At 45.2% G+C, this 27,265-nt stretch overlaps 1 protein-coding gene and 1 long non-coding RNA gene across 7 annotated transcripts in view; one reads left to right on the forward strand and one right to left on the reverse strand.

Annotated features, from left to right (window-relative positions):
* The window catches only part of Mprip (myosin phosphatase Rho interacting protein), a 125,432-nt gene extending 118,480 nt beyond the window's left edge, over positions 1–6,952 (reverse strand). For all 6 annotated transcript variants that reach the window (XM_052757378.1, XM_052757380.1, XM_052757381.1 and 3 more), the window contains exon 1: positions 6,712–6,952. In XM_052757378.1, the coding sequence (XP_052613338.1) occupies positions 6,712–6,834 (123 nt within the window). In that variant the 5' untranslated portion in view covers positions 6,835–6,952. The remainder of the gene's footprint in view (positions 1–6,711) is intronic.
* A 241-nt stretch (positions 6,953–7,193) lies between these two features.
* LOC128122946 (uncharacterized) overlaps positions 7,194–27,265 on the forward strand; it is a 35,085-nt gene continuing 15,013 nt past the window's right edge. Inside the window, exon 1 of the long non-coding RNA XR_008222535.1 lies at positions 7,194–7,305. This is a non-coding gene — a long non-coding RNA (uncharacterized LOC128122946). The remainder of the gene's footprint in view (positions 7,306–27,265) is intronic.

Below are 27,265 nucleotides of genomic sequence, written 5' to 3' on the forward strand. Positions count from 1 at the left end.
CCACCATCCTGCCCCCAGCCTCTGGCAGCCACCAATCTGCCTTCTGTTTCTATTGATGCACTTCCTCTGGACACTCACATGAACACACTGTGTGATCTCTTCTGTGAGAGCCTTTCACTTGGCATCATGCTCTCCTGGTACACCTATGTCACAGCATGGCTTAGTACTCTGCTCCTTGTTAGATGAAAGGATAACTCACTGTATGGATTCACAAGCTGTCACCCACTGTCCAATGGACACTCAGACTGTTGTCATCTTTTGGCCGCTGTGAGTAGTGCTGCCATGAATATTTACATACAAGTATCAGAGTACACCTATTCTCAAATTTTCTGGAACTGCTGTAATTCACAGGAAATCTACATCTAACTTTTTGAGAAACTGTCCAACTGTTTTCCACAGCAGTTGATATCATCTTGTCCCCACCAGCAATGCCTAAGGATTGCAATTTCTCCAGATCTTTACCTACTTTTATTAAATTGGTTTTTTTTTTTTAGAATTATAATCATCCCCATGAGTACAAAGTGGAACCTCACTGTAATTTTGATTTGCATTTCCCTGATGACTAATGATACTGAATCTTCTCATGTCCTTGGTCATTTGTAAGGGGATTTTATGTATCTGGGACTTCAGACACATCCCCTGACAAACAGAACAGATACACAGAGTTACCAATAGTCTAAAAAAAAGATGAGCAAGACGTTTCTCCATTGTGCCTGAGATAAACATTGTCAGACAAATTCTGTATCCTAGAACTTCTAAGAAAATAAGAGGAACAAATGGAGCCCTGATGCAATGTTCTACAGAAACCCTCGGCCCTAGGTATCAGAGCTTCCCAACCTCTAGCCCTTGAAGCCATGGTAATAGGGACAGTCAGGGCACAATGAAGACACAATCAGACAGGAGGACTAGGAGCTCCAGGAGAGACCTCCATCCCCCAGTGAGCAGCCCTCTCTGAGACCTCCCTGCTTCCGTCAGGGCTTCCTCTTCTACCTGCCTGTGAGGATGGAGGGGTCTCTGGGTTCACTCTCTCCTAAGTAAACCAATGACATCTGTAACTTCAGCAAACACCCAATGAGCACTCAAATCCTTCACTGAGCTCTAACATTCACTTCTGGCTCGGGGTGAATGGCTCCACCTAAGGAGCCACATTGGATATCCACCTTCACAAGGTCAGATTTACCCAGAATTTACACCCCTAAACCCACTTCAAATTGGCTTGCTCTGTCTGTTTTAAAGATAATTGGGCCTGGAGAGATGGCTTGGGGGTTAAGAAGTCCTGTACTTGTAGAGGACCTGAGTTTGGTTCTCAGCACCTACAACCACCTGTAACTCTAGTTCCATGGGATCTGATCTCCTCTTCTGACCTCCCCAGGCACCAGGCATGCAAAAGTGGCGCGCGCGCGCGCGCACACACACACACACACACACACACACACACACACACACGCAGGCAAAACTCTCTCACACATAAAATAAATACAACTGTGGGTTTTTTGGGAGGTGGGTGGATGGGTACTTCAATACATACTGGCTTTCTCCACCAGGAAATCTGCTCAACCTCCTTCTCTCTAGTCTCTTAATATTGCTGTGGAGAGATGATCTTCCTAGCCATCTACCTGGACTACCCCCAGGCCTCTTCTAGATCCTCTGCCTTTGGTTTTGTGATTTTCCTAAGAACAAATCTGACAAATTTAAAAAGCTAAACATAAAAATAACTGTAAACCAACTAATAATATTAGAGACTATTGGAGAGAAGATCTTACACATGATATTAACGAGGTCCAAAGAGATGACCCAGTGGGTAAATGTGCTTGTCAATGAGTCTGCTATCTAAACTGGATCTCTAGGACCTGCATAGTGGAAGGAGAGATCTCTGATACACACACACACACACATACACACACACACACACACACACACACACACACACACACACACACACACACACAAAATAAATGTAATCATTGTACTTTATTATATTGGTTCTAGGGATTAAACCCAGGGACTCTAAGCATGCTAAGCTTGTGTTCTATCATGAGCTGCAACCCTAGTCCCAACTGCATTCATTTAAAAATTACTATAACCCTAGTCCCAGGTCAATCATGCCAGCTGCCTGTTTTTGCTAATAAAGTTTTACTGGAACACAACCACATACATTGGGCACAGTATTATCTATAGTTCGTTATGTACCATGATAAGTTACATAATTTTCAGAGTCTATATGACCCACAAAGGCTAAAATGTTTACTATCAGGCCCTCTATACAAAGTTTGTAGACCCTGACCAAAAGCATATACTAAAATCTACAAATCATCAAGGGAAGGGCGCTTAATGGAAAAATGAGCAAACAACGCAATACAAAACAACAATTCACAGGAAAAATAAAAATAACTTAGTAAATATTACAAAAAAGAGCTGTCATGGTGTTATAGACGAATTTTTAACTCCAATATTGTGGAGGTGGAAACAGGAGGATCAGCACAAGGCATGCCACAGCTCCAAAGCAAGTTCAAGGACAGCTTGGGCTATGTAAGATTCCATCAAACTTGTACTCACATGCACATGTTCACACACAGACACACACATGATTAAAAATAATAAAAATAAAATTTTAAAAGAGGGATTTAACTTACATAGCAATAGGGAACTTATTAGAAAATAAAATCGCCAGGCGGTGGTGGCACACGCCTTTAATCCCAGGCGGATCTCTGTGAGTTCCAGGCCAGCCTGGTCTCCAAAACGAGTTCCAGGAAAGGCGCAAAGCTACACAGAGAAACCCTGTCTCGAAAAATCAAAAAAAAAAAAAAAAGAAAAAAGAAAAAAGAAAATCATTCAGTAATATCCATTTCTGAAAATGTTATGACATTGTTTTGGAAATTTAGTGAACTTGATGTTAACCCAACCATTCTATTTTTAGGTATCTGCCCCAGAGAAATATTCGCATTCCTGCACGCACACACCCAACCAAAAGCACTATAAAGCTTTTAGCTAGACAGACACAGTAACTGGGCTGGAGAGGTGGCTCAGTGGCTAAGGGCATTCGTTGGTCTTCCAGAGGACCCGAGTTCAGTTCCCAGCACCCACATCAGGCAGTTGACAACTGTCTGCTCTAACACTGGCTTCAGGGGATTCAACACCTTTGGCTTCCATGTCCACATCCACATACTCGGGCACATATACGTGTGTGCACACACCACACACACACACACACACACACACACACACACACACACACACACACACGCTCCTATATACGATTAAATTTAATAAAAATAAATCTTTTAAGAGGACATTTATTTGTTAAAAATTAGTGTGTTGTATGCATACATAAATGTATATATGCGGGTACACACACACACACACACACACACACACACACACACTTCACAGCACACACATGAAAGTCAGAGAACGACTTTGTGGACTTGATTTCTTCTTCTACCTTTACATGGGTTCGGGAGAATGAACTCAGGTTCTCAGGCCTGGCTTGCACAGCAAGCACCTGACCTCCTGAGCCATCTTGCCAGCCCTCTATTCACTATTTATAACAGCAAAACTCATCAGTGGCCTTGACTACTCATCACTGAGGGAATGGGTTAAATTATAGTGCATTCCAAATGGGCCCATATGGAAAACAATTTTATGTTTTTAGAAGTAACAACATGAAAAGGAGCTCTAGACGTTGTCAAGCAGAAAGAAGCACGCTGGAGAACACAAGCACAAAGCTCAGGCTTCCAAAGGTTGGATGAGGGTGGCTGAGATAACTCAGCAGGTAGACACTTGTTGCCAAGCCTAATGACCTGAGTCTGATCCCCAGAACCATGATACAAGAACTGACTCACAAGTGGTGCCCCGTGGCAAGTGGATGCACACACCACACAATAAATAAATGTTAAAAATTTAAAGGTTTAAATGATACTTCCGTCCATCTATATGCAGAGAAATGCACAAGAGGACTGAAGGAAAATGTCATCCTGGGAATAGGGGCTGAGCAAGCACAGCATCATCCGAGTGACAGACAACACAAGAACTGCGGTTAACGTATCCCAGATCAGTCTGAATTCCAGGGCAGGGAAAGCAGGACTCCTTGGCCCCAAACAACACTGTTGGCGCACTTTCTGAAACTTAACTGTCCTGATGTGCCCACGAGGTGGCTGCTGTAGACCCTTAGAGAAGGGGACAAAGAAGGCACTTAGGAATCCACACTATGCTCCTGAAACTCTTTCCCTCTGAGTGTCAGGCTTTCTGCAATGAAAGGGAAGTGGCTAGTTTAACTGACCTCCAAGTACTTCCCAGGTCTGATGCCACAACATAAGCGGGCCTGGAAGAAGCTCCCTACCTCTCTAGGGGAAAACAAATAAACAAAACCAACAGCTGAGGAAATAAAGCTTAAATCAGAAGGCTCAAAGGAATGTGTGCTCCTGGGAAGATGACATCCTTGAGAGCAGAAGCTGTCCCCGCCTCCCTGGACTCATATCCTCAACTATTACAGAGGGGGTGGCTTTGATGATGGCTGATGATGTATCTTCCAGTTTGGACAGTCTAAAATAAGCTCTGGGTGGGAGGGGCAGCAGGAAGCAGGGGATTGGGGGAGGCTGACAGGAACCAATTGGCTGAGGTTTTCCAGTGGAGCCGTAAGGAGAGCAAAAGGCTCTGGGAGAACCGGATACAGAGAGCAGCGACAAATGCTGTTGGCAAGAGCCTCCAGTCTCCCTGCTCGCCTTTCAAGAGCAGTTTCTTCCTGAAAGATCCCAGGAGGTAGAAGACTGAGCTAATCTCTCCCCACACAAATAACTCTACTCATTATTTTAGGAACTACTATTCAAATTGTGCCCTGGAGGTCTCAGGCCTGCTTCAAAACCTACAATTCCACTTTGAAAACAGCGAAAGAGTCCAATACTTTCAATCTGCCTCATCCCTTGAGTTTAATGAATAATCAACTGATTTTTTGTTTTAATATTTTAGACTCAAACATTGAAATTCCACTCATTTATCTAAACTTAAGAATCAGTAAAAGCCCCTGTGTAGCATAAATATCTAATTACCAGTTTGTGTGGTTGTTCCAAATAACCTGGAAACTTACAAACCCCTCTCAAAACAGCCTTTGCCAAGTCCAGAAACTTAAATCAGAGTTGACTGTTCTATGGGTGGTTTTTCGGTTTGTTAAATTATAAGAGGAAAAGCTCAATAAAATACATTTCTTGCTTTTCATAACAGCACCGTGGGAGAAGTAAGTCAGTAATCACTATTACCAGTTTACAGATAAGGAAATTAAAACACAGAGGTAAAAAGACTCGTTCAAGGTCAGACCTCAGAAAGTCACAGCCAAGACTAGAAGCAGTCATCTCATAAATCCCATAAACTGCTTCCAAGAACAGAGTTCAAATGAGAAGAGGAAATCACCATTTCTCTCTCTTCAGGAGTTCTGCCCTTCCCAAGTATACAGGTCGCTAAGGCTCTGGGTGTCCTCACAAATCAATGACTGAGACCTGGAGAATCTAGCTTCCTGATTACTTCCTGGCTATTGGAAATCTGACCTCAGAGAAAGATGCCATAACCCCTGCCCTACCATCCAATTCTGGTTTGCCCCATAAAACAAGTCAAACCTTGCTTGCCCAGAAAGGCATTAAAAACAGCCAAACCAGGGAACTTCAAAGCAATGTTTTCAGTCTAAACAGCCCTTTCCAAAAAGGAGTGGCTAGTACCAGGTGGCACTGGACTGGAATGCATGGGGAAACTCCACTGGCATTCGGCAAGCAGGGGACAAATCAGGTGTTGAGAGGTAACTAAAGAGTAGGGGGAAAGGTAAGCAGGATGCACAGGTCCTTCCCAAAGTGGTGCAACTAAGGCCAGGAATTTTCAACACCAGAAGCCTGAGAGCACCCAGTTCCTAAGGGCCAACAGGGCCTGTGGCCCAAACTAGGGACCTTGTATCAACACAAATTTCCCATCTCCGACATTTATTACTCCGGGGTGGAGGCCTAGAACTGTTTTTCCTGTCTCTGTCTTTGACGCAGGGTAGGAAGAGCTACTAATCCGATCCAAAATCCCGACCAACAGATAAAGACATAAAGAGGAGGGAATCAACTTTCCCCAGAATGCACAAGTCTTCTTGGACTCCCCAGCCAGAGAGCAGAAACAGGGACCCCCTCAACAAAAACCGTCCCTACCATCAGTTCAAGAGCAAGACCCACCCATCCCCACTTGGAAACACTCCACCTCTCTCCGAGCCCTGATGGTGACAGTGACTTAGAAGGAGAGCAGGCTCTGTTCCACAAGATGGAAGCTGGTGGCCCACGCAGACAAGCCAATTCCTGGGACAGTCTGGTGGCCAAGTCTGAGTCCAGCCCCAAGACAAGAGTCTGGGGGTGGGTAGGAGAGTCCTGACAAGCGGCAAGCAAGCCCCACTTTGTTCCTATCCAGGGAAACCAGACTTTTTTTTTTTTTTTTTTTTTGAGTCACCCAAAAAGCATGAATCACACGGCAGAGCTATGGGAACGGGAAAGGATGTTATTTTTCGGCATACTTGAGGATTTTCCCTTTGTCCCGGCTCTATCGATACTCTTCCCGCCCCCATTCCAACCCCATCCCCCAACTCTCACGCATTTTTTTTCCTGCTCCATTTTTATTTTCTCTTGGCCTTCGCAGGCTCCGGGCTCCTCGCCCGACTCGCAGGCAGGACTCCCAGCTCCGCACCCCGCGGCAGCTCACCTGCGTCAGGTCCTCGTCGTTGAGCAGATGCGACTCGCGGGGCTTGAAGCAGTTCTGACACTTGCTCTTGTTGAAGATGTTGGCCTGAAATTTCCTGCACGGGTTTTCCTTGGCCGCCGACATGTCGCCTAGGCGGCCGCGGCGCGGGCCACTTCGGCCCAGCGCGCTCCCGGAGGTCGGGACTCAGCGCGGCCGCCGCCGCATTTTGCGCTGGCCGCCGCAGGCCCGGAAAGGCCTCCCCGCTCACGCCGCGCCCCGCCTGCTCGCCGCGGCCTCAGAGCGCGCGCGCCGCCTCGCGCCCCGCCCCGCCGCCGCCGGGCCGCTGCGGGCCCATGGACGGACGCGGCCTCGGGCCGCTGCCTCCACCGCGGCCGCCCCCCAGGCGCCGGCCGGCAAGTCCAGCCGTCGCGCTCACCGGGCGCCCGCCGCCACCGCGAACGAACCGAGCGCGGCGCCGCGCGCACTCGGGGCGGGGCGGGGCGGGGCGCCGCAACCGGCAGCCCCGCGGGCCAATGGCGCCCGTACGCTCCTGCTAACAAAGAAACCCGTCGGCCAATGGATGGCGGGGGCGGGACCGGGAGCCGCGGGCGCAAGGTAACTTGTCCAGGCTGGGAAGGTGGAGGCGCTGGGATGGAACTTTCAGGTTTGGTGGACTGGCGCCGACGCCCGCGGCCTGACAGCTGCGGCGCTGGGCTGGGCTGCTCCCGGAAGGGAGCAGCGGATCTCCGCGGTCTCCCCGAGGGCCCCTGCCTCCCTCGTAGCCTCTTTGCTGCGGCCTTCTGCCGCGCCCAGCCTGCACCCCTACTTTGTGCCGGGTCTACGGTCGACCCAGATTGCACTATTAGGGCTAGAAACTGTTTCAAGTGCTCCCCATGTTTCAGCTCATTAAAGTTCCTCAATCTTTCCATGGTCATTCCTGCTTTACGTGAGGAAACTGAGGTGCGCGGAACAGTTAAGTAATAATACATAGTGTTTCCGACATGATTAGATGTCAGCAGCCTTAAGGAGCTATCAATCCTAAGATGGGAGATGAGTGAGCCCAATTCTGCAAGATACGGAGTTAGGCACCTTCATTAGGTGCTTGCTGAAACAAAGGCTCCGACGCTGGAAATAGCTTGTGCAAGGTCACTTTGCCAGGAAGCGGACGAACTATTACTGTAGGCCACTGTTGCCCAGACTTCCAGGCAAAAGGCCACTAGGAAAGGAAAGAAACAGAGGAGTGCAGAATGGGCGGAGGGGAGCAGGGTGGAGGGGACAACCCCTGCTCCTTACGAGACAGCAGCAATGGGATGGATCTAAGCAGGGAGCATGCGGAAATGTTCCCAAGTATGCAGGTAGAGGTGGGGGAGGAGGAACAAGAAAGGAGTCTGTGGTCCCAGGACTCTGGAGGCAGATCTAGGAGGATGGAGAGTTTGAGGTCAGCCTGGACCATCGTGAGACATGTCTAAGGAGGAGTAGGGAGAGAGGGAGGAACAAAGTGAGGGAGGGATCGCTTAGGCCTGAGGTTCCTGGCTCAACGGGCTGACAGTTCGGAATCAGCCTGAGTTTTTAGCAGAGTCTGAGCTAACTCATTTTTCACGGTGAAGGTGATATTGGAGCAGGTGGTAGCAGCATTGAGAGCAGCTGAGCTCAGGTTATGAGGAGGCTTTAGTAAAGAGATGCCTTCAGAGCTGTGTACTTTTCCGCTGATCATCTGGTGACTACCCGGGAGGTGTATGTCCCATTTTGAGAAAGAAATGCTTTCCTGAACAAAGAATCAGGAATGAAGGAACTCAGATCAAAGTCTTCCAACCGCCTGAGGGGAAAGCCCAGCTCTGATCCAGCTGTGGGCAAGTCCTTTACCCTGGCTGGCGCCTCATTGACCTCATGTACAAAACTGACATGAATGTATGGAGTTGCAAGCATTAAGTGATAATAATGCTTGCAAAATATTTCACATATTATGGCCAATCACTAATTGGTGAAATTTGGCAGAGGGTGTTTACTGCATTATTCTTGCAACCTTCTTGTTCTTTTAAATTTTTCCAAAAACAAAGGGGAATGAGTAAAGGGAGACTGACAGCTCTTGTCTGCACAGAATACTCAGAAAGTGACACCAATGGTGGCCTCTGGGGAGAAGAACTAGGTTATTGGGAAGTGACCTACTTTTAATTTTCTTTATAAAACCTTTTTGCTCCTTTTGGGTTTTGTTTTATGTACATGTACAACTTGTTTAAAAAGGAAGACTTAGGCCAGCGAGATGGCACAGTGTGTAAAGGCTTTTAGTGCCAAGCCTGAGAATTGAGATCAGTCCCCTGAAGCCACACGGTGGAAGGAGAGAGCAAACTCTGACAAGTTGTCCTCTGACCTCCTTATGAGTGGCACAGTATGCTGCACTCATATGCGCGCGCGCACACACACACACACACACACACACACACACACACACACACACACACTAAATTTAAAATGTAATTAAAGCTCTTCAAAAAATATTTTAAAGTTCTACCCATATCTTGGGGCCAATCAAGACTACCTTATTAAGAAAATGCTGGCCAGGCGGTGTTGGCGCACACCTTTAATCCCAGCACTCGGGAGGCAGAAGTAGGTGGATCTTTGTGAGTTTGGGGCCAGTTTGGTCCACAGAGTAACCAGGGCTACACAGAGAAACCCTGATAAAGGCCTTGGAGAGATCAGGAATACAAGGAACATGCCTAAACATAATAAAGGCAATTTACAGCAAGCCAACAGCCAACATCAAATTAAATGGAGAGAAACTCAAAGCAATTCCACTAAAATCAGGAACAAGACAAGGCTGTCTGCTCTCCCCATATTTATTCAATATAGTACTTGAAGTTCTAGCTAGAGCAATAAGACAACAAAAGGAGATCAAGGGGATAGAAATTGGAAAGGAAGAAGTCAAACTTTCACTATTTGCAGATGATAAGATAATATACATAAGTGACTCCAAAAATTCTACCAGGGAACTCCTACAGCTGATAAACACCTTCAGCAATGTGGCAGGATACAAGATTAACTAAAAAAAAATCAGTAGCCCTCCTATATACAAATGATAAACAGGCTAAGAAAGAAATCAGAGAAACATCACCCTTTACAATAGCCACAAATAATATAAAATACCTTGGGGTAACTCTAACTAAGCAAGTGAAAGACCTGTACAACAAGAACTTTAAGTCCCTGAAGAAAGAAATTGAAGAAAATATCAGAAAATGGAAAGATCTCCCATGCTCATGGATAGGTAGGATTAACATAGTAAAAGTGACAATCTTACCAAAAGCAACCTACAGATTCAATGCAATCCCCATCAAAATCCAAACACAATTCTTCACAGACCTGGAAAGAACAATACTCAACTTCATTTGGAAAAACAGAAAACCCAAGATAGCTAAAAGAACCCTGTACAATAACACAACCTCTGGAGGCATCACCATCCCTGACATCAAGCTCTACTGTAGAGCTATAGTAATAATAATTAAAAAAAAGCTTGATATTTGCATAAAAACCAACATGTGGACCAATGGAATCGAATTGAAGACACTGACATTAACCCACACACCTATGAACACCTGATTTTTGACAAAGAAGCCAAAACTGTACAATGGAAAAAAGAAAGCATCTTCAACAAATGGTGCTGGCATAACTGGATGTCAACATGTAGAAGATTACAAATAGATCCATATCTATTGCCATGCACAAAACTTAAGTCCAAGTGGATCAAAGACCTCAATATAAAACCAGTTACACTGAATCTGATAGAAGAGAAAGTAGGAAATAGTCTTGAACGCACTGGCACAGGAGACCACTTCCTAAATATAACACTAGTAGCACAGACACTGAGAACAAAGATTAATAAATGGGACCTCCTGAAACTGAGAAGCTTCTGTAAGGCAAAGGACACAGTAAAATAAGACAAAACGACAGCCTACAGAATAGGAAAAGATTTTCACCAATCCCACATCTGACAAAGGGCTGATCTCCAAAATATATAAAGAACTCAAGAATCTAGACATCATAATAATGAACAATTCAATTAAAAAATGGGCTATAGAGCTAAACAGAGAATTCTCAAAGGAAGAATTTAAAATGGCCAAAAGACATTTAAGGAATTGTTCAGCATCTTTAGTCATCAGGGAGACGCAAATCAAAACCACTCTGAGATACCATCTTACACCTGTCAGAATGGCTAAGATCAAAAGCACTGCAGACAGCTTATGTTGGAGAGGATGTGGAGCAAGGGGAACACTCCTCCATTGTTGGTGGGAGTGTGAACTTGTACAGCCACTTTGGAAATCAGTGTGGGTGGTTTCTCAGAAAATTGGGAATCAATCAAGACCCAGCTATACCACTCTTGGGCATATATCCAAGGAATGCTCAATCATACCACAGGGACACATGCTCAACTATGCTCATAGCAGCATTATTTATAATAGCCAGAACCTGGAAACAACCTAGATGCCTCTCAACTGAAGAATGTATTTTTTTTAATGTGGTACATATACACAATGGAGTTCTACTCAGCAGAGAAAAACAATGACATCATGAAATTTGCAGGCAAATAGATGGAACTAGAAAATATCATCCTGAGTGAGCTAACCCAGACTCAGAAGGACAAACATGGTATGTACCCACTCCTAAGCGGATACTAGAAGTAAAGCAAAGGATAACCAGACAACAACCCACAACTCCAGAGAAGCTAGCTAACAAGGAAGACCCAAAGAGGGACGCATAGATGGCCCTGAGAACAGGAAATAGATGAGATCTCCATGAATGAACTGGGGGGTGAGGGGTGGGCAATGAAGGGTAGGGGATGGGGGATGAGAACATAAGGGAATCGGACGGTTGAGCTGAAACAGGGATGGAGTGGGAAAGCAATGAGAGAGATACCATGATGGAGGGAGATATCATGGGGATAGAGAGAAACTCGTTGCTAGCAAAGAATCCCCAAGGATGACCCCAGCTTAGACTACTAGAAATAGTGGAGAGGGTGCCTGAACTGAACTGGCTTGCCCCAGTGATCAGATTGGTGAATACGCTGTCATCACAGAGCTTTTCTCCAATGACTGATGGAGGCAGATGCAGAGATCCACAGCCAAACACCAGCAGAGCTCCAGGAGTCCAGTAGGAGAGAAGAGAAGAGGGATTCTATGAGCAAGTGCACCAGGATCATCATGGGGAAACCTGCAGAGATGACCAAGCCAAACTAGTGGGAGTTAATGAAAGTTGGATCAATGGCTGTGGAGCCTGCATGGGACTGGACTAGGCCCTCTGGATGGTGAGACAATTGTGTAGCTTGATCTGCTTGTGGCAGGGCAGGGGGGCTGGCGGTAGAATCAGGGGTGCATAAAGAGGCTTTTTGGAGCCCACTACCTATGATGGGACACCTTGTGCAGCCTTGAGGCAGGGGGAAGGGCTTGGACTTGCCTCTACTGGATGTGCCTCCCCATGGGAGGCCTTGCCTTCTTGTGGGGAGGAGTGCAGGGTGGTTGGGGCTGGGGAGGCGGGAGGAGGGAAGTGGGGGATCTTTGATTAGTGTGCAGAATGAATGAAAAAAATTCTTAATAAAATATTAAAGAAATATTTTAGATTAAAAAAAGAAAAACAAAACCAAAGGAAGGAAGGGAGGGTGGGAAAGAGGAGGGAAGGAGCGAGGGAGGGAGGGAAGGAAGGAAGAAAATGCTGAGCATATTCTGTCTAGGCCTGCCACGCACCACTAAAGTCACAGCTGTGGATATGAAGAAGAGTGATTTAGGGATCCTGAGGCTGGTAGCCTGATAAGAGTCTGAGCTCAAGCAAATGGAGACTCATGGAAACAAGAGGCAAACAGACACCTTCCGCTGGGAAGTTGTGGGGCTCTGCCTGGGAAACGCCTGACTCCATAGGTAGCCTCGGGGTGGGGGCTCCTGGAAAAGGCAATATCTCGGACAGTAAGACTCAACCTGGAGAAGGAGAAGGAAAGACACTTCAGACCACCACAGCGGGAAGATGAGCTCAGGACCTCCAGCCCAGCCTGTGTGAACAAACCGAAGTCTGGCTGTCACTAGGGTGGTGTTGCAGAGAGTCAAACTGCCCTGCCTGATGGAGGAGGCCTTGGGAGAGAGTGGTGTGCAGGCTCGGCCTCCCTGAGAAGGCAGGTATGCTGCTGCTGCTGCTGTTTACTATTATCTCGTGACTTTCTGAACGACGAGGCCCACGGGGCTCAGGGCACACTAGGACCTTGCCTATGGTGATAAGTAAATAAGGCCTTTGTAAGTGAGAGTTCAATTCTTCAGGCTGGCATCACAGTTGCCTGGACAGTGGAGAAGAGTACCAAACTGGGTGGTACCCAGGGTCTTAAACATACCATGTAAGTGCTCCACCACTGAACCATGTTCCAGTGCAATTGTGGATCTTTTGACTAGGCACTTACATAGGGACCTTTGGTGTGGGAAGTGAATGGCAAGCAGAAGTTTAGAAATGGGATCCATCAGGAAATGATTATGAAAGACCAGAGGGTACAGAAGATGGGGCCAGATGCAAGGAATGAAATTAGACAACATTGAAGTGGATTAAAATTCCACTAGCCTCAGCATCTCTAGGGCAGTGCTGGGGCAGGGTTACTACTGCATTTCCCCCACCTAATTCAGTGCCTAGCAGAGAGTGGGTACCCAGCCAACTCCTAGCCACAACTGAATAGGTGAGAACATATTATTTCATCATGCTGAACTATTTCCCATATCTGATTATAAAACCCACTCAGCCAGATTTGAGTCTCATAGCTTTGGGTTCCCTTTTCGGATGACTAGAATACAAACATTCATTGGGCTGTATTCATTGAGGATTTAGCTCAGTGGCAGAGCACTTACATAGCATGCATAGTATTTTAGATAAGTATTGTGGTAAACTTGGGGGACTGAAACAGAATTGCTGTGGGTTTGAGGCCAGCCTGGGCTTCATAGAGAGTACCAGGCTGTCCGGGGCTATAAAACAAGACCCTCTCTCAAAACAAAGTGATTCAGGCCAGGTGTAGTAGTGCACACTTTTAATTCCAGTGCTGGAAAGGCAAAGGCAGGCTGATCTCTGTAATCTCAAGGCTAGCCCGTTCTACAGAGCGAGTTCCAGGACAGCCAGGGCTGCATAGTGGGACCCTGTCTCAAGAGCCAAACCAAATGAAAAAGACAATTCTCCATTGCTTTCAGTGTAATGTATAATATATTATACATTGCTCCTAACAAGCAAGCTGGCAGGCAAGCAAGAAAAGTCTCTCAGGTGAGACCCAAAGGCAGTTGAGTCTTGCTGTGAAAGCCTCTAGGGAAGTAGCAGAATTTACACAAATTCACACACACTCACATAGAGGTAACCACTATTTTGTTCTCCACCGTCTTGCCTGTCCTTGGTATGAGTGAGAGTCTGCTCACTGTACCTGGCTTTTCTCACTTAACACTATGTCTGTGAAATTCATATGTCCACACAGAGACTGAATGGCTTTTGATCAAATGCCCTACAAGAGGCAACTTAAGAGAGGAATAGTTTTTTGTTTGGTTTGGTTTTTAGTTCACAGTTTATGGCTACAATCTATCATGGCAGGTGAGTCATGGCAGCAGGCACTGCTGGTGCCCTTAGAAGTAGGCGTGTGTGGCTGCCTTGTTCACGTCTCCGTAGATAGGAAGATTGGGGAATGCCAGACCTCTTCTTTTTCCCTTGTTATTCAGTTCAGGACCCAGCACATGGGATGGTGCTGCCCACCCTTGGTGATCAATCCTGTGTAACCTGCATGGCTTTGGATTTGCCCAGACTAGCATGATGGATGAAGACTAGGAGACTGAAGAAAGGACAGACTCAAAGACACATGTACAGAAATCTGGGCTCTGGTGGATTGCTCTGATGGAAAAACACTAGCAGCAGCCTGGAAACTCAGTTTATTTTATACATTGAAATGGTGGCTTCATTACATACAGCTGAACAAGGAGGTGGGCTTATTGTATACAGCTAAAGGAGGAGTCAGGGTTAGTTCATCTCAGTTAGAAGTCTCTCTAGGGGAGTGGTCTCAGCCTGTAACATCGGGGAGAAGGAAGCTGTGGTCATACTTTCTGCATATATTGCTTTTGGCAAAAGGTCAATTCTTTAGCATTTTTTTTTTGGACCAAGGGAAGGTTTTGACTTTTCTGAGTCTGAAGTAGTGTGGCCCTTGACGTGGCTGTTTTTGAGTTAATAACTCATGGCCACTATTGAGTCAACAACAGTATTCACTCAGAACTTCATCCACTCCCCACACTCAGGACCAGTTCTTACAGTTAATCTTCTCTTGAAACACCCTCATAGTCACACCCGAAGGTGTTGCTAACTGATGCCCTAGGCATTTATTAATCCAATCAAATTGACAATGAAGATTAACCATCATAATGTGTTAGTCATTTTTTTTACATTGCTTCCTTGTTGCCCATTGTGTGGCTATACTGAAATTTATCCAAGCCCGTGAGGATGGCCCCTGGAGAAGTTCCCGCATAGCTATGCACATATGAGGAATGGACTTTCTTCTTTTCTTTGCTAATAACTGATCACAGGATTCTGACATTTATTTGTTTATTTATTTATTTATTTATTTATTTATTTATTTATTTGTGTGTGTGTGTGTGTGTGTGTGTGTGTGTGTGTGTGTGTGTGTGATTTGTACCATATACATGTATATACAAGCCCTCATATGCAAAGGTCAAAGGACAACATTGAATGTTGGTCCTTACCTTTCAAGTTATTTGAGGCAGGGTCTCTTTGCTGTTTGCAGCTGTGTACATACTTTGCTCATCCTGGGGTTCTTCTTGCTCCACCTCCCAACTCATTGCAGGCACACTGGGATTTTAACTGAATGGCACCACGCAACGCTTTGCGTGGGTTCTGGGGTTGAACTCAGTTCCTCACATTCTTGGAGCAAAAGCTTCCAAGATTCTGACTTTTTAAATAAAAGTACCCAATATTCCTTATCTTTAGGCATCTCTGGGACCAGTGGACAGAGCCTTGGTTTTTGAAGGTCAGGGCATTTTTAATAGTCCCTATTCCAGAGCCCCATTTCCGGATGTATTTATTCAGTTAGTGTGAGTAAAAGTTCCTCTGGGGATTAAATTATCCCAGAGGATTCCTATCACTGGATGAAAGGGGTGGAAAAGAAAAGGATTTGAGGTCAAGGAGAGCAGGACACCTCCACTGGCCATGGACTACTGAAACCGTCTTCACCCCTGTTGGGCACTGCACAGTGTCTGAACCATGGTTCACTGTTACTCCTTGTTTGTGAGGTGCCAGATTCCAAAGTGATAGGTTCTTTGGGCCTTGGAATTGAGGGTGTTGTGTGACAAACTTTTCTTGGGGAAATGTGTACAGCCATCTGCTCACCCCAGATAGGGAGCCCATGACAGATCAAAGTTAGGATATACTGAAGTCCAACTTGGTGAACCCATGAGTTTTGTTGACGTTACTTACAAGAATATGGGTCATTTTCAGGACTAGAAATGATTCAATGGCAGTTTCATCACCAAAGCCCACCCCAGCATAAGTGGCGGCTCACAAAATCTGGAAACCTGGAGCACCCTGCACAGGCAGCTCAAACAATGTCCTTTCCAGGTGGCTCGGTCGGTCTGAATCTCTTCCAGGCAGTTCAGCTGGTCTTTGTTCCTTCTAGGCAGTCTGGCTGGTCTCTGCTTCTTCCAAGTTGCTCAGCTAGTCTCAGAGTCTTCTTTGCTTGTCTGAGAGTCACTTGCTTATAGAGTCTTGGGGTAGGAGGGGCCTAGTGAATACGGTCAGTTTCAGGAACTTCCTGAAGCTGTTTTTAAATGATTAGTTTTCTGTTTTAATGGAGCTTCTGTGAAGGATGGAGTTTCACTCCCTTTCAAATCGATTATCTTGTTTCACCTTGTTTTTTTTTTTTTTGGTTTTTCGAGACAGGGTTTCTCTGTGTAGCTTTGCGCCTTTCCTGGAACTCCCTCTGTAGCCCAGGCTGGCCTCGAACTCACAGAGATCCGCCGCCTGCCTCTGCCTCCCAAGTACTGGGATTAAAGGCGTGCGCCACCACATCATCCCATTCTAGAATATCCTGTTTCACTCTCCCTTTACATCCCATGCCTTAAGAAGTTTGCCTCCGATATGGAAGGTTGTGACCCAGGAGGAAACTGCTACCTAACAGATGAATAGGACTCTCTTGGGTCATGTGGAGTCTGAACCAGAAGCATCAGCGTAGGCACAGCCCCTCCTCAGAGTTCAGAGCCTCACCTTTCTCCTTCCCCTTCTGTGCTACAGATCTCAGAAACCCCCAAAGTGTTCCTGGAGGGAGGAGGACATAGACGTTCTTCAGAGATGAGCATGGCACTCTGAAGTCCAAAGTCCGTCAGCTATGGCCCAGGCCTACCTAGTCTCCAGGTGGGAGGGCTGGCCTGGGGTGTGAATCCCAAGAGGAGGCTATATAAATAGTGGCTACTTCTTTGGATTGTGAGGACTAGTCATGCACGAAGGCATGTGCCTGTAATCCCAGCATGAAGGAAGTAGAGGCAGAAGGGTCAGAAGTTGAAGCTTATCCTCTCATATATGCGTGTGTGAAGAACAATCTTCTCTCTGAGAAGGCCAGCTCAGCAAGGGCCAGGATCCTCCAAACCTCCCCATCCTGTGAACCTCTGCGTACGCGCCTGTTTGCCCAAGCCCTGGATGCCAGACATTCCTGAGATTTGACTCCATCACACCCTCCCCTTCACGCCAATTATGAATCACATCGAATCTTGAAGTCAAGCTCCTACCAGTAGAATTAGACACAGTCACCACCTGCTTTAGGATAAAAACTGAGGGAACTTCCTGTCCCAGTGTGATTGTTCACCTGGTTTGGGTCATCGTATGCCAGTGTGCAAGAAGTATATTGTCTCTGAGTTGCTCTAGCTGTGTTTGTCTGTCTCTTTGTGACACTGGGACCATTAGATTCTGACATAGAATTCAAAGCCTGCGTGGGCTACCTGAGACGCTGTCAACAAAACAAATAAAACAAAACATGTGACCAAAAAGATTGTGAGAACTAATGTAACGGTGCGGAGGAGTTTAGAGTCAGCCCCGAAGCACATGAAGTGTTAACATTAACATTTATTATTATACCTATGACTTGACCTTGGCTACAGCGGCATCTTTCTTGTGTGTTACTTGCTTTTCAAGAGCCAGTTGTCAAATATTTTTGAGCTTTTTAGGAGAAACAGTTTCTTGTAGCCACTCAACTCCACCAATGAATCCACATTCATTGATGAGACAGCTCAGTCTGTGTCACTGTGGTCCAGTGGAAGTTGAGCTATGGTAACCACGGTGAGCTGAGCTAGGTCCTCTTTTCCTCCGAGTGCACAGATGAAGAGGCTAAGTCACAGAGAGGACAAGCATTGTATTCAGTGAACTTCAGGCACGGGAGCTACTGCATACTCATGGGCGAGGACAGATTGCTGCTTCAGAAGCGAAACTGAAGGATTTCAGAGGTCCCTTTCGTCTGGAATGGGGACTGGCAGGGAAGGGAGCTTTTCTAGAGCAGAAAGCAAATGACAACAGTTTCCAGATATGCACAGGAGAGAGTGTCACATGTTAGATACAGAAAGTCTGTACAGAAGAGTAGGTTAGCCATTCCATTAAACTCTTCCATATGGACCCCTTGGACTTAGAAACGCCGCTTTTAGAAAGAGAGGTTGTAAAACTGATTGCCCAGCAAGAGGAAGACATTTGTCCTAGGACGTTTATCTTCTCCTCCCTTTCCTTCTTTTATTACTTTTCTTCCTTCTTTTTTTAAAAAAAGTTGGTTATTATTTATTTTATTAAAATATAATCATATCACTTCCATTTTCTCTTTCTCCCCTCCAACCCCTCCCATGCCCCTCACCAACCCCCCCCCCCCAAACAGATGGCCTTATTCTCTTTGGTTGGCATTGCTACAGACACATAATATAGATGCATAAATACACAAATACAACCTGCTGAGTTCATTCAGTGTTGTTTGTGTGTACAATTTCAGGGCCCACCACTTTGTATTGGATAACCAATTAAAGGGCTCATCCCAGCGACTAGTTACCTGTAGTCCTTTGTCTAGGTGTGGGGTCCCAAGAGATTTACATCTTCCCGGTTAGCTTGTCTATTGATTTTGTCATTGAACAGGTCTCACTTAAGCAGCCGTATTGTTGAGGTATCCTGAGTGTCGCTTCCCTGTCATTTCTAGGAGATACAATCTCACCACAGACTTCCTGGCCCTCTGGCTCTTATAATCTTTCTGATCCCTCTTCTGACATTCTCCTTGAGCCTTGGGTGTAGGAGTTGTGTTGTCGATCTAGCCACTGGGGCTGAGTGCTCCATGACCAGTTGATCGAAGCATTGTGGCCAGTTGTGGTTTTCTGCAATGGTCTCCATTTGCCACAAAGAGAAGCTCCATTGATCTGGGGAGTGAGAGATACACTTATCTGTGGGCTTGAGAATTAGTTTTGGAATGCAGTTAGGAATTACGCTAGTTTAGTAAAGTGGCGGGAGTTGTAGGTAGTAGAAACTGAGCCCCTGGTGTTTGGCTCGGTTTCCAGTACCAAGTATGATTTCCTTCCTGTTGAACAAGCCTTAAGTCCAATTTAGAGAGCTGTTGCTTACTGCCATTGCACCTTTAGTGATATCTTGCCATGCTGGTCATTGTTGTGGTTCATGGGCATAACAACTGGATAGGACTATTGATTGTTTCTTTTCCTTGGCAACTTGCATAGCACCTTCTGCTAGACCACAGGAGGGAGGCTTTTAAATTTTTTGTTGGGAGCTAGAGAAATGGCTCAGCAGATAAGAGTATTGGCTGCTCTTTCAGAGGTTCTGGGTTCAATTCCCAGTACCCACATGGTGGCTCATAACAATATATAATGGGATCTGATGGCCTCTGCTGGCATTCAGGTGTACATGCAGACAGAACATTCAAATAAATAAAAATTTTGCTTATTGCTATTGTATGGGGTGTGTGTGTGTGTGTGTGTGTGTGTGTGTGTGTGTGTGTGTTATATTGTACATGTGTGGAGGTCATAGGACAAGTCTGTGAAGTCAGTTCTCTTTAAAATTTATTTTATCTTATGTGTATGTGTGTATGTGTGTGTGTGTGTGTGTGTGTGTGTGTGTGTGTGTGTGTGTGTGTGTGCCTGAGGCTATACATGTGCACCACATATGTGCAGGAGCCCGTGGAGTTCAGAAGAATGGTGTCATAGCCACTGGAACTGGAGTTCCAGATATTAGTGAATTATGTGGATGCTAGAAACCAACCTGGGTGTTCTGCAAGAGCAATAAGTACTCTTATCTGCTGAGCCATCTCTTTGGCTCCTTCTTCCAGGATGGAGCTCTGCTCATCAAGTTTTTGCAATGAGCATTTTTACCTGACAGCTTCCCAGCTCTCTTTTTGTTTTATTTTTTTAATTCATGCTCTCATGTGGTCAAGGCTAGTCTCAAACTCGATGTATAGCTAAGACTGTCCATGAATTCCCAATGCTTTTGTCTCTACTTTTCAAGTACTGGAATAATAGATACCTGGACTTCATTTTTTTGTTTTTTGTTTTGTTTTGTTTTTAATTTTCTGAGACAAAGTCTCATATATCCCAGCCAGGCCTTAAATTTGATGTGTAATTAAGGATGACTTTGAACTTCCAATCCTCCAGCCTCTACCTCCAAAATATTGGGATTACAGGCATGTGCCCGCACAGCTGGCTGGGAGTGTAACCCAGGGGTTTGTGCATGCTAAGACAGACACTCTGCCCACTGATCTCTATCTTCGGCACTGACTCTTTGGCTTTGGAGACATGACCTCACTTTGTGCCACAGGCCGGCCTCAGACTTGCAACAGTCTTCGCACTGAGGGCTTGGATCACGGGCATGAGGCATCCCACATGGCTTTCATTGTAATTTTTTATGTTTAAATGCTATTATTATTGTGTGTATGTGATGTTTATGGAGGCATGCACATGCCACAGTGTATGTGTGATGGTCAGAGGACAACTTTTGAGCATCTGTTCTGTCTTTCCATCACGGGTTCCAGGCAGGCTTGTGGCAAGCACTTTACCTACTGAGCCAGCTCTTTGGCCTGGCTTTCATTGTCTTCTTCTTTTTCTTTCTTTTTTGAAAGACTTGCGTATTTTATGTATGAATGCTCTACCTGCATGTGCACCTTTATGACAGAAGAGGGCATCAGATCCCACTATAGACGGTTGTGAGCCACCATATGGTTGCTGGGAATTGAACTCAGGACCTCTGAAAGAGCAGCCAATGTACTTAACTGCTGAGTCATCTCTCCAGCCTATATTATTATTATTATTATTATTATTATTATTATTATTATTATTATTATTATTTAATGTGTGTGTGTACATTTGCATGCATGCGTGCCATGATGGGCATGTGGAAGTCATAGGACAACATTTGGGAGTCAGGTGTCTCACTTCCTCATAAGGATTCTGGGGATTTGAACTCAGGTCCTCAGGCTTTGTTGCAAATGGCTTTACCTACTGAGCTACCTCTCTGGTTCTCTCATTGTTTTTAATAGCAGAAAATTGGAGACACTCTGATAGTCTGTTGTTAGAGAACTAGATAAATGAATGACAGTTCTTTGATACAGTGAAGAAACTTGAGAATGTTAAAATAGAAATAGTGTTGAAATAACCAATGGTCAAACCAAATGCTGTGAAGTTAAAAGCTGGTGGAACCCAGGCTTGGTAGTACAGGCCTGTAATTTCAGTGGCCCGAGAGAATGAGGAAGGATGATCACAAGTTCAAGGGCAGTTTGGGCTATGGAGAGTTCAAGGTCAGCTTGAGCAGCTTGTTGAGAAACTGTGGGGGGAAAAAAAAGAGCCTTTAAGAAGGCTGAGAATGTAGCTCAGTCTTAGAGTGCCCCTTGTGTTAGGAAAAGAATACTGTCACTGTTGCACAAAGGAACACACAAAATAAAATAATTCGACAAGGTGGTTTCCTTTTGGAAAAAGGTATGCTAGAACCCAGACTGGACTGAGAACACACTGGGTCAAATGACCTTTGTTTTCTTATCCCCGCCATAGGAGGTGATTGCATTGCACCCCATTGGTGCAGCTCAACATTACAGTCAGACACAATTGGCTAGTCAGTGCAAGGGGGTGATGTGGGAGGCTCAGGAAACACAGAGCCCTTGTCAGACTGACTACCTTTGGATAGAAAAGGTTTTTTCTCACATTTCCTGCCTCTTTATTATGCATTTTTCAAGCTTAGCCAGCATATATTGACCATTTGAACTCTCTAGTAACAGTAAATTATTGTTATATAAGTGATGGCTTAAGTATTGTTTAAAATGATCCTGCCTTCCTAACGATGGTTCCTTGACCAAGCAATTAATCTTGCTCAACTGTAATACGAAGTTTTCCATCCTGGTCAGAGATTCTCTTCTCTTGACTGGAAAGTGTTTTCTCTTAACAGACCTCTATTGTTATTTTATTATCCCCCTGTCTGGAAAGTTAACCCTAGAACCATATAAGAACCAGATCAGAGAGCAAGGCCCCCAATACACTTTTGGCTTTCTGGTCTCTAAAAAGAGACCTTTTGGTTTTAGCCAAAAGAGAAACTGGTTGTTTTTCTCTGGAGTCTTCTTACTCTAGACTGTTTAGTCAATTTTTTTTTAATCATCCCCACCTTCTATTACTCCAAAGAGGTAATCTTACTTGCCATTATAGAGTTGGGGCAGTTACTGATCTTGTTTGATCTATGCACTTGGAAGCATGAAGAAAAATGTTCTCTTCATTGGTGCCCCTCTTTGTCGACTGGACACTGGTCAGAGTTCACCGGCTACGGTCTCCATGGCCTCCCTGAACAAGAGAACAGGAGACTCCCCACAGTTACAGGACATTTCAAAAGATGTTCCATAGTTCCCTGGGACTTAGTTGACCTTGGAGAGCAAGGGGGAAATATTTTCCTGTTTTAATACTTCTGACCACATCATTATAGGCTTCCAAATATGGTCATTGAACACCCAGAAGGTCAGTTGTACCAGAGTGGTACTTTTAACTACTGTGTAATATTTATATAAAGCTGAGGCAAAAACCAAACATTTAAAAATAAACTTTGATTATACATACATTTAAGCAGATGTTTTTCATTAATGTATTGAACTTTGACCTTAGAAGTTTTGATTTTATATACATAAACTCTCATCTTTTACATACTTTATATGACTTGCCCAAATTGTAGCTGCTTAAGCTTTACAAATTTTACATTCTTAAAAAAAAAAAAAACACATCCAATCATCTTAATCTTTGCCAATAATTAACAAGCTCAACTATGATGATCTCCCATAGCCATGCTTTTGATTTTGAATGAGTGCAAGTCACAGATAAGAAACACAGCAATACACCGTAAAACATCATCTAATTGATGTTTATGACATCCAGCAGAACTTATCTAAGGAAGTCATGTTAAAACTATGATGCTGGAGTTAAAAGAACTTAGAGAATCACATAAACATAGAGCAAAGGAGCCTTGAGAAGCATGGTGTGGATTGAGATAGATAGATTTATGAATGTTAAAATGAGTTAAGTAGATACTCTGGGCCTGCCAGAGGAGACGGTGACCAATGTCGGAGACGGTGACCAATGTCTAGGGGAATCTGTTTCCGTAGAGCTCTTTCCACACAATTGTTTCCCATCCTGACTTCGTAAGAGTTAACTTGCCAGCATCTCAACCCCACATAATAGAGAGTTCTCCTGCTCCAATAATAAATCAAAAACCTCAACCTCCCAGATGGATGGTTTTTGTTTTTGTTTTTGTTTTTTATGCTCCGATTTTGAAAGCAACATCCATTTCCAACTGATTCCCTCAGTGTCCTATGTCAGCTGCTTTTTGGCAACCAGAACTTACCAACAACACCAATGGAGCTATCAATCAGGACCCCACATTTGCTTCATGTCGGTGACACAGTTCATTCACTGTCTCTTATTCAGCCTCCAGACGACTCGAGCAACAGAGATGGACTTTACTGCTGTTTGCATTTCCTACCTGGTTTTGTGCACAAAACTTACTTTGTCACTACGGTATTTTCTTGAGCCTTCCTGTGTTCCTGAGAAACTTGTCAGCCTGGTATCATTATTATTTTTTTCTTTTTTTCTTTTTTTTTCCGAGACAGGGTTTCTCTGTGTAGCTTTGCACCTTTTCCTGGAACTCACTCTATAGCCCAGGCTGGCCTCAAACTCACAAAGATCCACCTGTCTCTGCCTCCCAAGTGCTGGGATTAAAGGCGTGCGCCACCACCCCCCAGCTCTGGTATCATTATTGATCTGAAAGAACATCATTCAACTGGGATCCTGGGGGCCACCATCACTGGGATGGAGCAAGCCTCCTCCAAGGGAGAGGATCTAAATACTTGCCCGGATGGATTTGAAATTCCAGAGAGCCCCCAAATTGTTGGGGAAAGAATAATCTTGGTGTCTCATAAAGGAACACATGAACAAGGTGAAAGTAATTCAACAAGGCCAATGATGCAAAACGGATGTGCCGGAACCCAAACTGGCCTAGCAAACACACTTACCCCAAATGGCCTCTGTCTTTAATCCCTGACATAGGATTGTGTCTCATGCTATTGGTGGGAACTTGACTTCACAATCTGGCATGACTGGCTAATCAGCACAAAGAAGAAAGGGGAGGTTCAGGGACTATGGGCCCTGATAGGCTAATTACTTTTGATAGACAAACCAAACCAAACTTTTCTCATACCAGCATGCTCAAGGTCCTAGGGTGAATCTCCAGTAACCACACACACACACACACACACACACACACACACACACACGCGCGCGCGCGCACAGGAGCTTGCATGCCAGTAGAAGCCAAGGCATGGTGGTATACATCTATAGTTGCTTGGGAAGGTAAATCAGGAGGTGACCCAAACCTGCAGGAATAAGGGTCCTGAACAGTGGGGTGTTGAGTAAGAGGATGGAGGTGAGAAATAGATGACCGGAAGAGGACAAAAGCAATAACTAGGACCAGAAAATCTTGCCTAAGCTGATGACTCATGCCAAGCAAGTTCATTGAGAGAGAGGTACAGTATACTATATAGTGTTTGCAGGGAGGGGAGGGTCGAAGTCAGCAGAGAGCTACATTAGGCAGTGCTGGCAAAGAGAGCACAAGATACCTCAAGATACCACAAGAGAACACAAGATGCAGCTGCCTAGGAACTAATAATAACAACGGCCCAGGGATCCCAGAAGCTGCAGTCTTGACTCTTCTGAGGAGGAACTGGCCCCAGTTCTAGACCAGCCTTGCCAAGTCCACTCATGGACAAGGACACAAATCTAAAGCTCCCTTTGTCCTTCCATCAGGGCCTCTGGGGAAGTCTTGAGTCAACCCGGCTCCCCACAAGGAGGATCACTTGAGCCTGAGCGTTTGGAAGCAGCCGGGGCAACACAAAGAAATCTCATTTCAAGAAAACTAGAGGGCTGGAGAGCCGGCTCAGTGGGCGAGAGCACTGGCTGCTCTTCCAGAGGACCTGGGTTTGAGTCCCAGCACCCACATTCTCAGCAGCTCACAACGGTCTGTGACCCCAGTTCTGGGAGATGCAATGCCCTCTTCTGGCCTTTAAGGGCACCAGATGCATATGTGGTACACAGACATATATGCAAGCAAAATACTTACACACATAAAAAATTAGAATCAATGGAGCTGGAGAGTTGGCTCAGCAATTAAGAGCACTCACTGGCTGCTCTTTCAAAGGGCCCAGGTTCAATTCCAGGACTCACATGGCAGCTCACAACTATCTGCGACTCCAGTTTCAGGGAATCCAATGCCCTCTTCTGACCTCATGGGCACCAGGCACACATGTGGTGCAGGTAAAATACTCACACACGTATAACAAAAATAAAAATAATAGAAAAAGAGCAGGAGAAGGGAGAAGAGAGGGATGAAAAGGGAGACTTGGAGAGGCTTCTATTGGGAAATGATGCATAGGTGCATCACTGCAGCTCATTTCTTCTTGAAGAACAGTGTATGCTTGAAAAATAGATAAGGTCAAGGCCACATAGACCTGCTCATACACAAAACAGTTCTTTTTTCCCCCTTCGAGACAGGGTTTCTCTGTGTAGCCCTCGCTGCCCTGGAATGCACTCTGTAGACCAGGCTGGCCTCGAACTCACAGAGATCCACCTGTCTCTGCCTCTGGAGTGCTGGAATTAAAGGTGTGTGCCACCACTGCCCGGCTAAGACAGTTTTTTACAGTTAACTTCAGGAGGTAAAAGAGCAGATGCTTAGCCGGGCGGTGGTGGCGCACGCCTTTAATCCCAGCACTCGGGAGGCAGAGCCAGGCGGATCTCTGTGAGTTCGAGGCCAGCCTGGGCTACCAAGTGAGTTCCAGGAGAGGCGCAAAGCTACACAGAGAAACCCTGTCTCGAAAAACCAAAAAAAAAAAAAAAAAAAAAGAGCAGATGCTTGCACCGATTCTGTAGATTTATATTGTGCTTAAATGGTTTTTAAGGCACATTCATGCTTTTGTATGAATAGGAATCACACAGAGAAGGGCAGCAGCAGCAAGTGATGGTCTTGTTTGTGCTTAGCCTTACCTTCACTCCCCTGTCTCACTACAGCAAGTTCAAAGCCATGTAATTGCTTCCACAAATATTCTAGGACGCCTGTCAAAGATAAAGACTCATTAAAAAGAGTAGCTCCAATCACACCACCATGCCTAAAAACACCTCCAACATAATCACCCAAACCAAATTTCCATAAGTAACTTCCAGTTATCTCATAAAAAAAAAACATGAATTATTTTTGTCTAGGAAAAAATATACTTGAAAAAATAAGGAAACTGTTAGTCTAGGGGGTAAATTGGTGTAACTTCCTTGGGGCTTTGTTTAGTGATACTATCAAAAGCCTTCACAAGCCGGGCGGTGGTGGCGCACGCCTTTAATCCCAGCACTCGGGAGGCAGAGCCAGGCGGATCTCTGTGAGTTCGAGGCCAGTCTGGGCTACCAAGTGAGTTCCAGGAGAGGCGCAAAGCTACACAGAGAAACCCTGTCTCGAAAAACCAAAAAAAAAAAAAAAAAAAAAAAAAAGCCTTCACAAATGCTTATCTTCTGCCCTGGCCATGCCATCCCAGGAATTTATATGAATAAAAAGAGGCCCAAAAGCATAGCTCAGCTGAGTACCCACTGTACCACACTGCATATGATGAAGGTGCTTGAACCAAATTTGCTGGAGATGAGTTACAGCGCTGTAGGTTGTGACTTTGTCTGTAAAAGAAAAACTAGAAGTAAAGGAGTGTCCAACTCAGCAACAAGATAGATCCCTAGTCGGAACACTGCTTTGCCATTAAAAATGGGAGCCTGTTATTGATGCTGTAGAGACTAGGGTACACCAAGGGTAGAGATGGAAGTCCTTTACAGAATGGAGAAAGGACAGAGAGCTCAAGTCCCGTAAGCTGTCACTTATCTGTGATGTGCATAATGACAAGGATTACCTCACTGTGATGGTCTTCTGTCCCAAACCCATAATCTCAGCCTCGTGAGACAAACGTCAGCCCAGCACAAATGAGGGCCATTCACAAACTACTTGAGTGCTATGCACTGTT

This window comes from Peromyscus californicus, unplaced genomic scaffold (assembly GCF_007827085.1).
Source record: "Peromyscus californicus insignis strain IS unplaced genomic scaffold, ASM782708v3 Scaffold_3__1_contigs__length_106647218, whole genome shotgun sequence".
Lineage (NCBI taxonomy): Eukaryota > Metazoa > Chordata > Mammalia > Rodentia > Cricetidae > Peromyscus > Peromyscus californicus.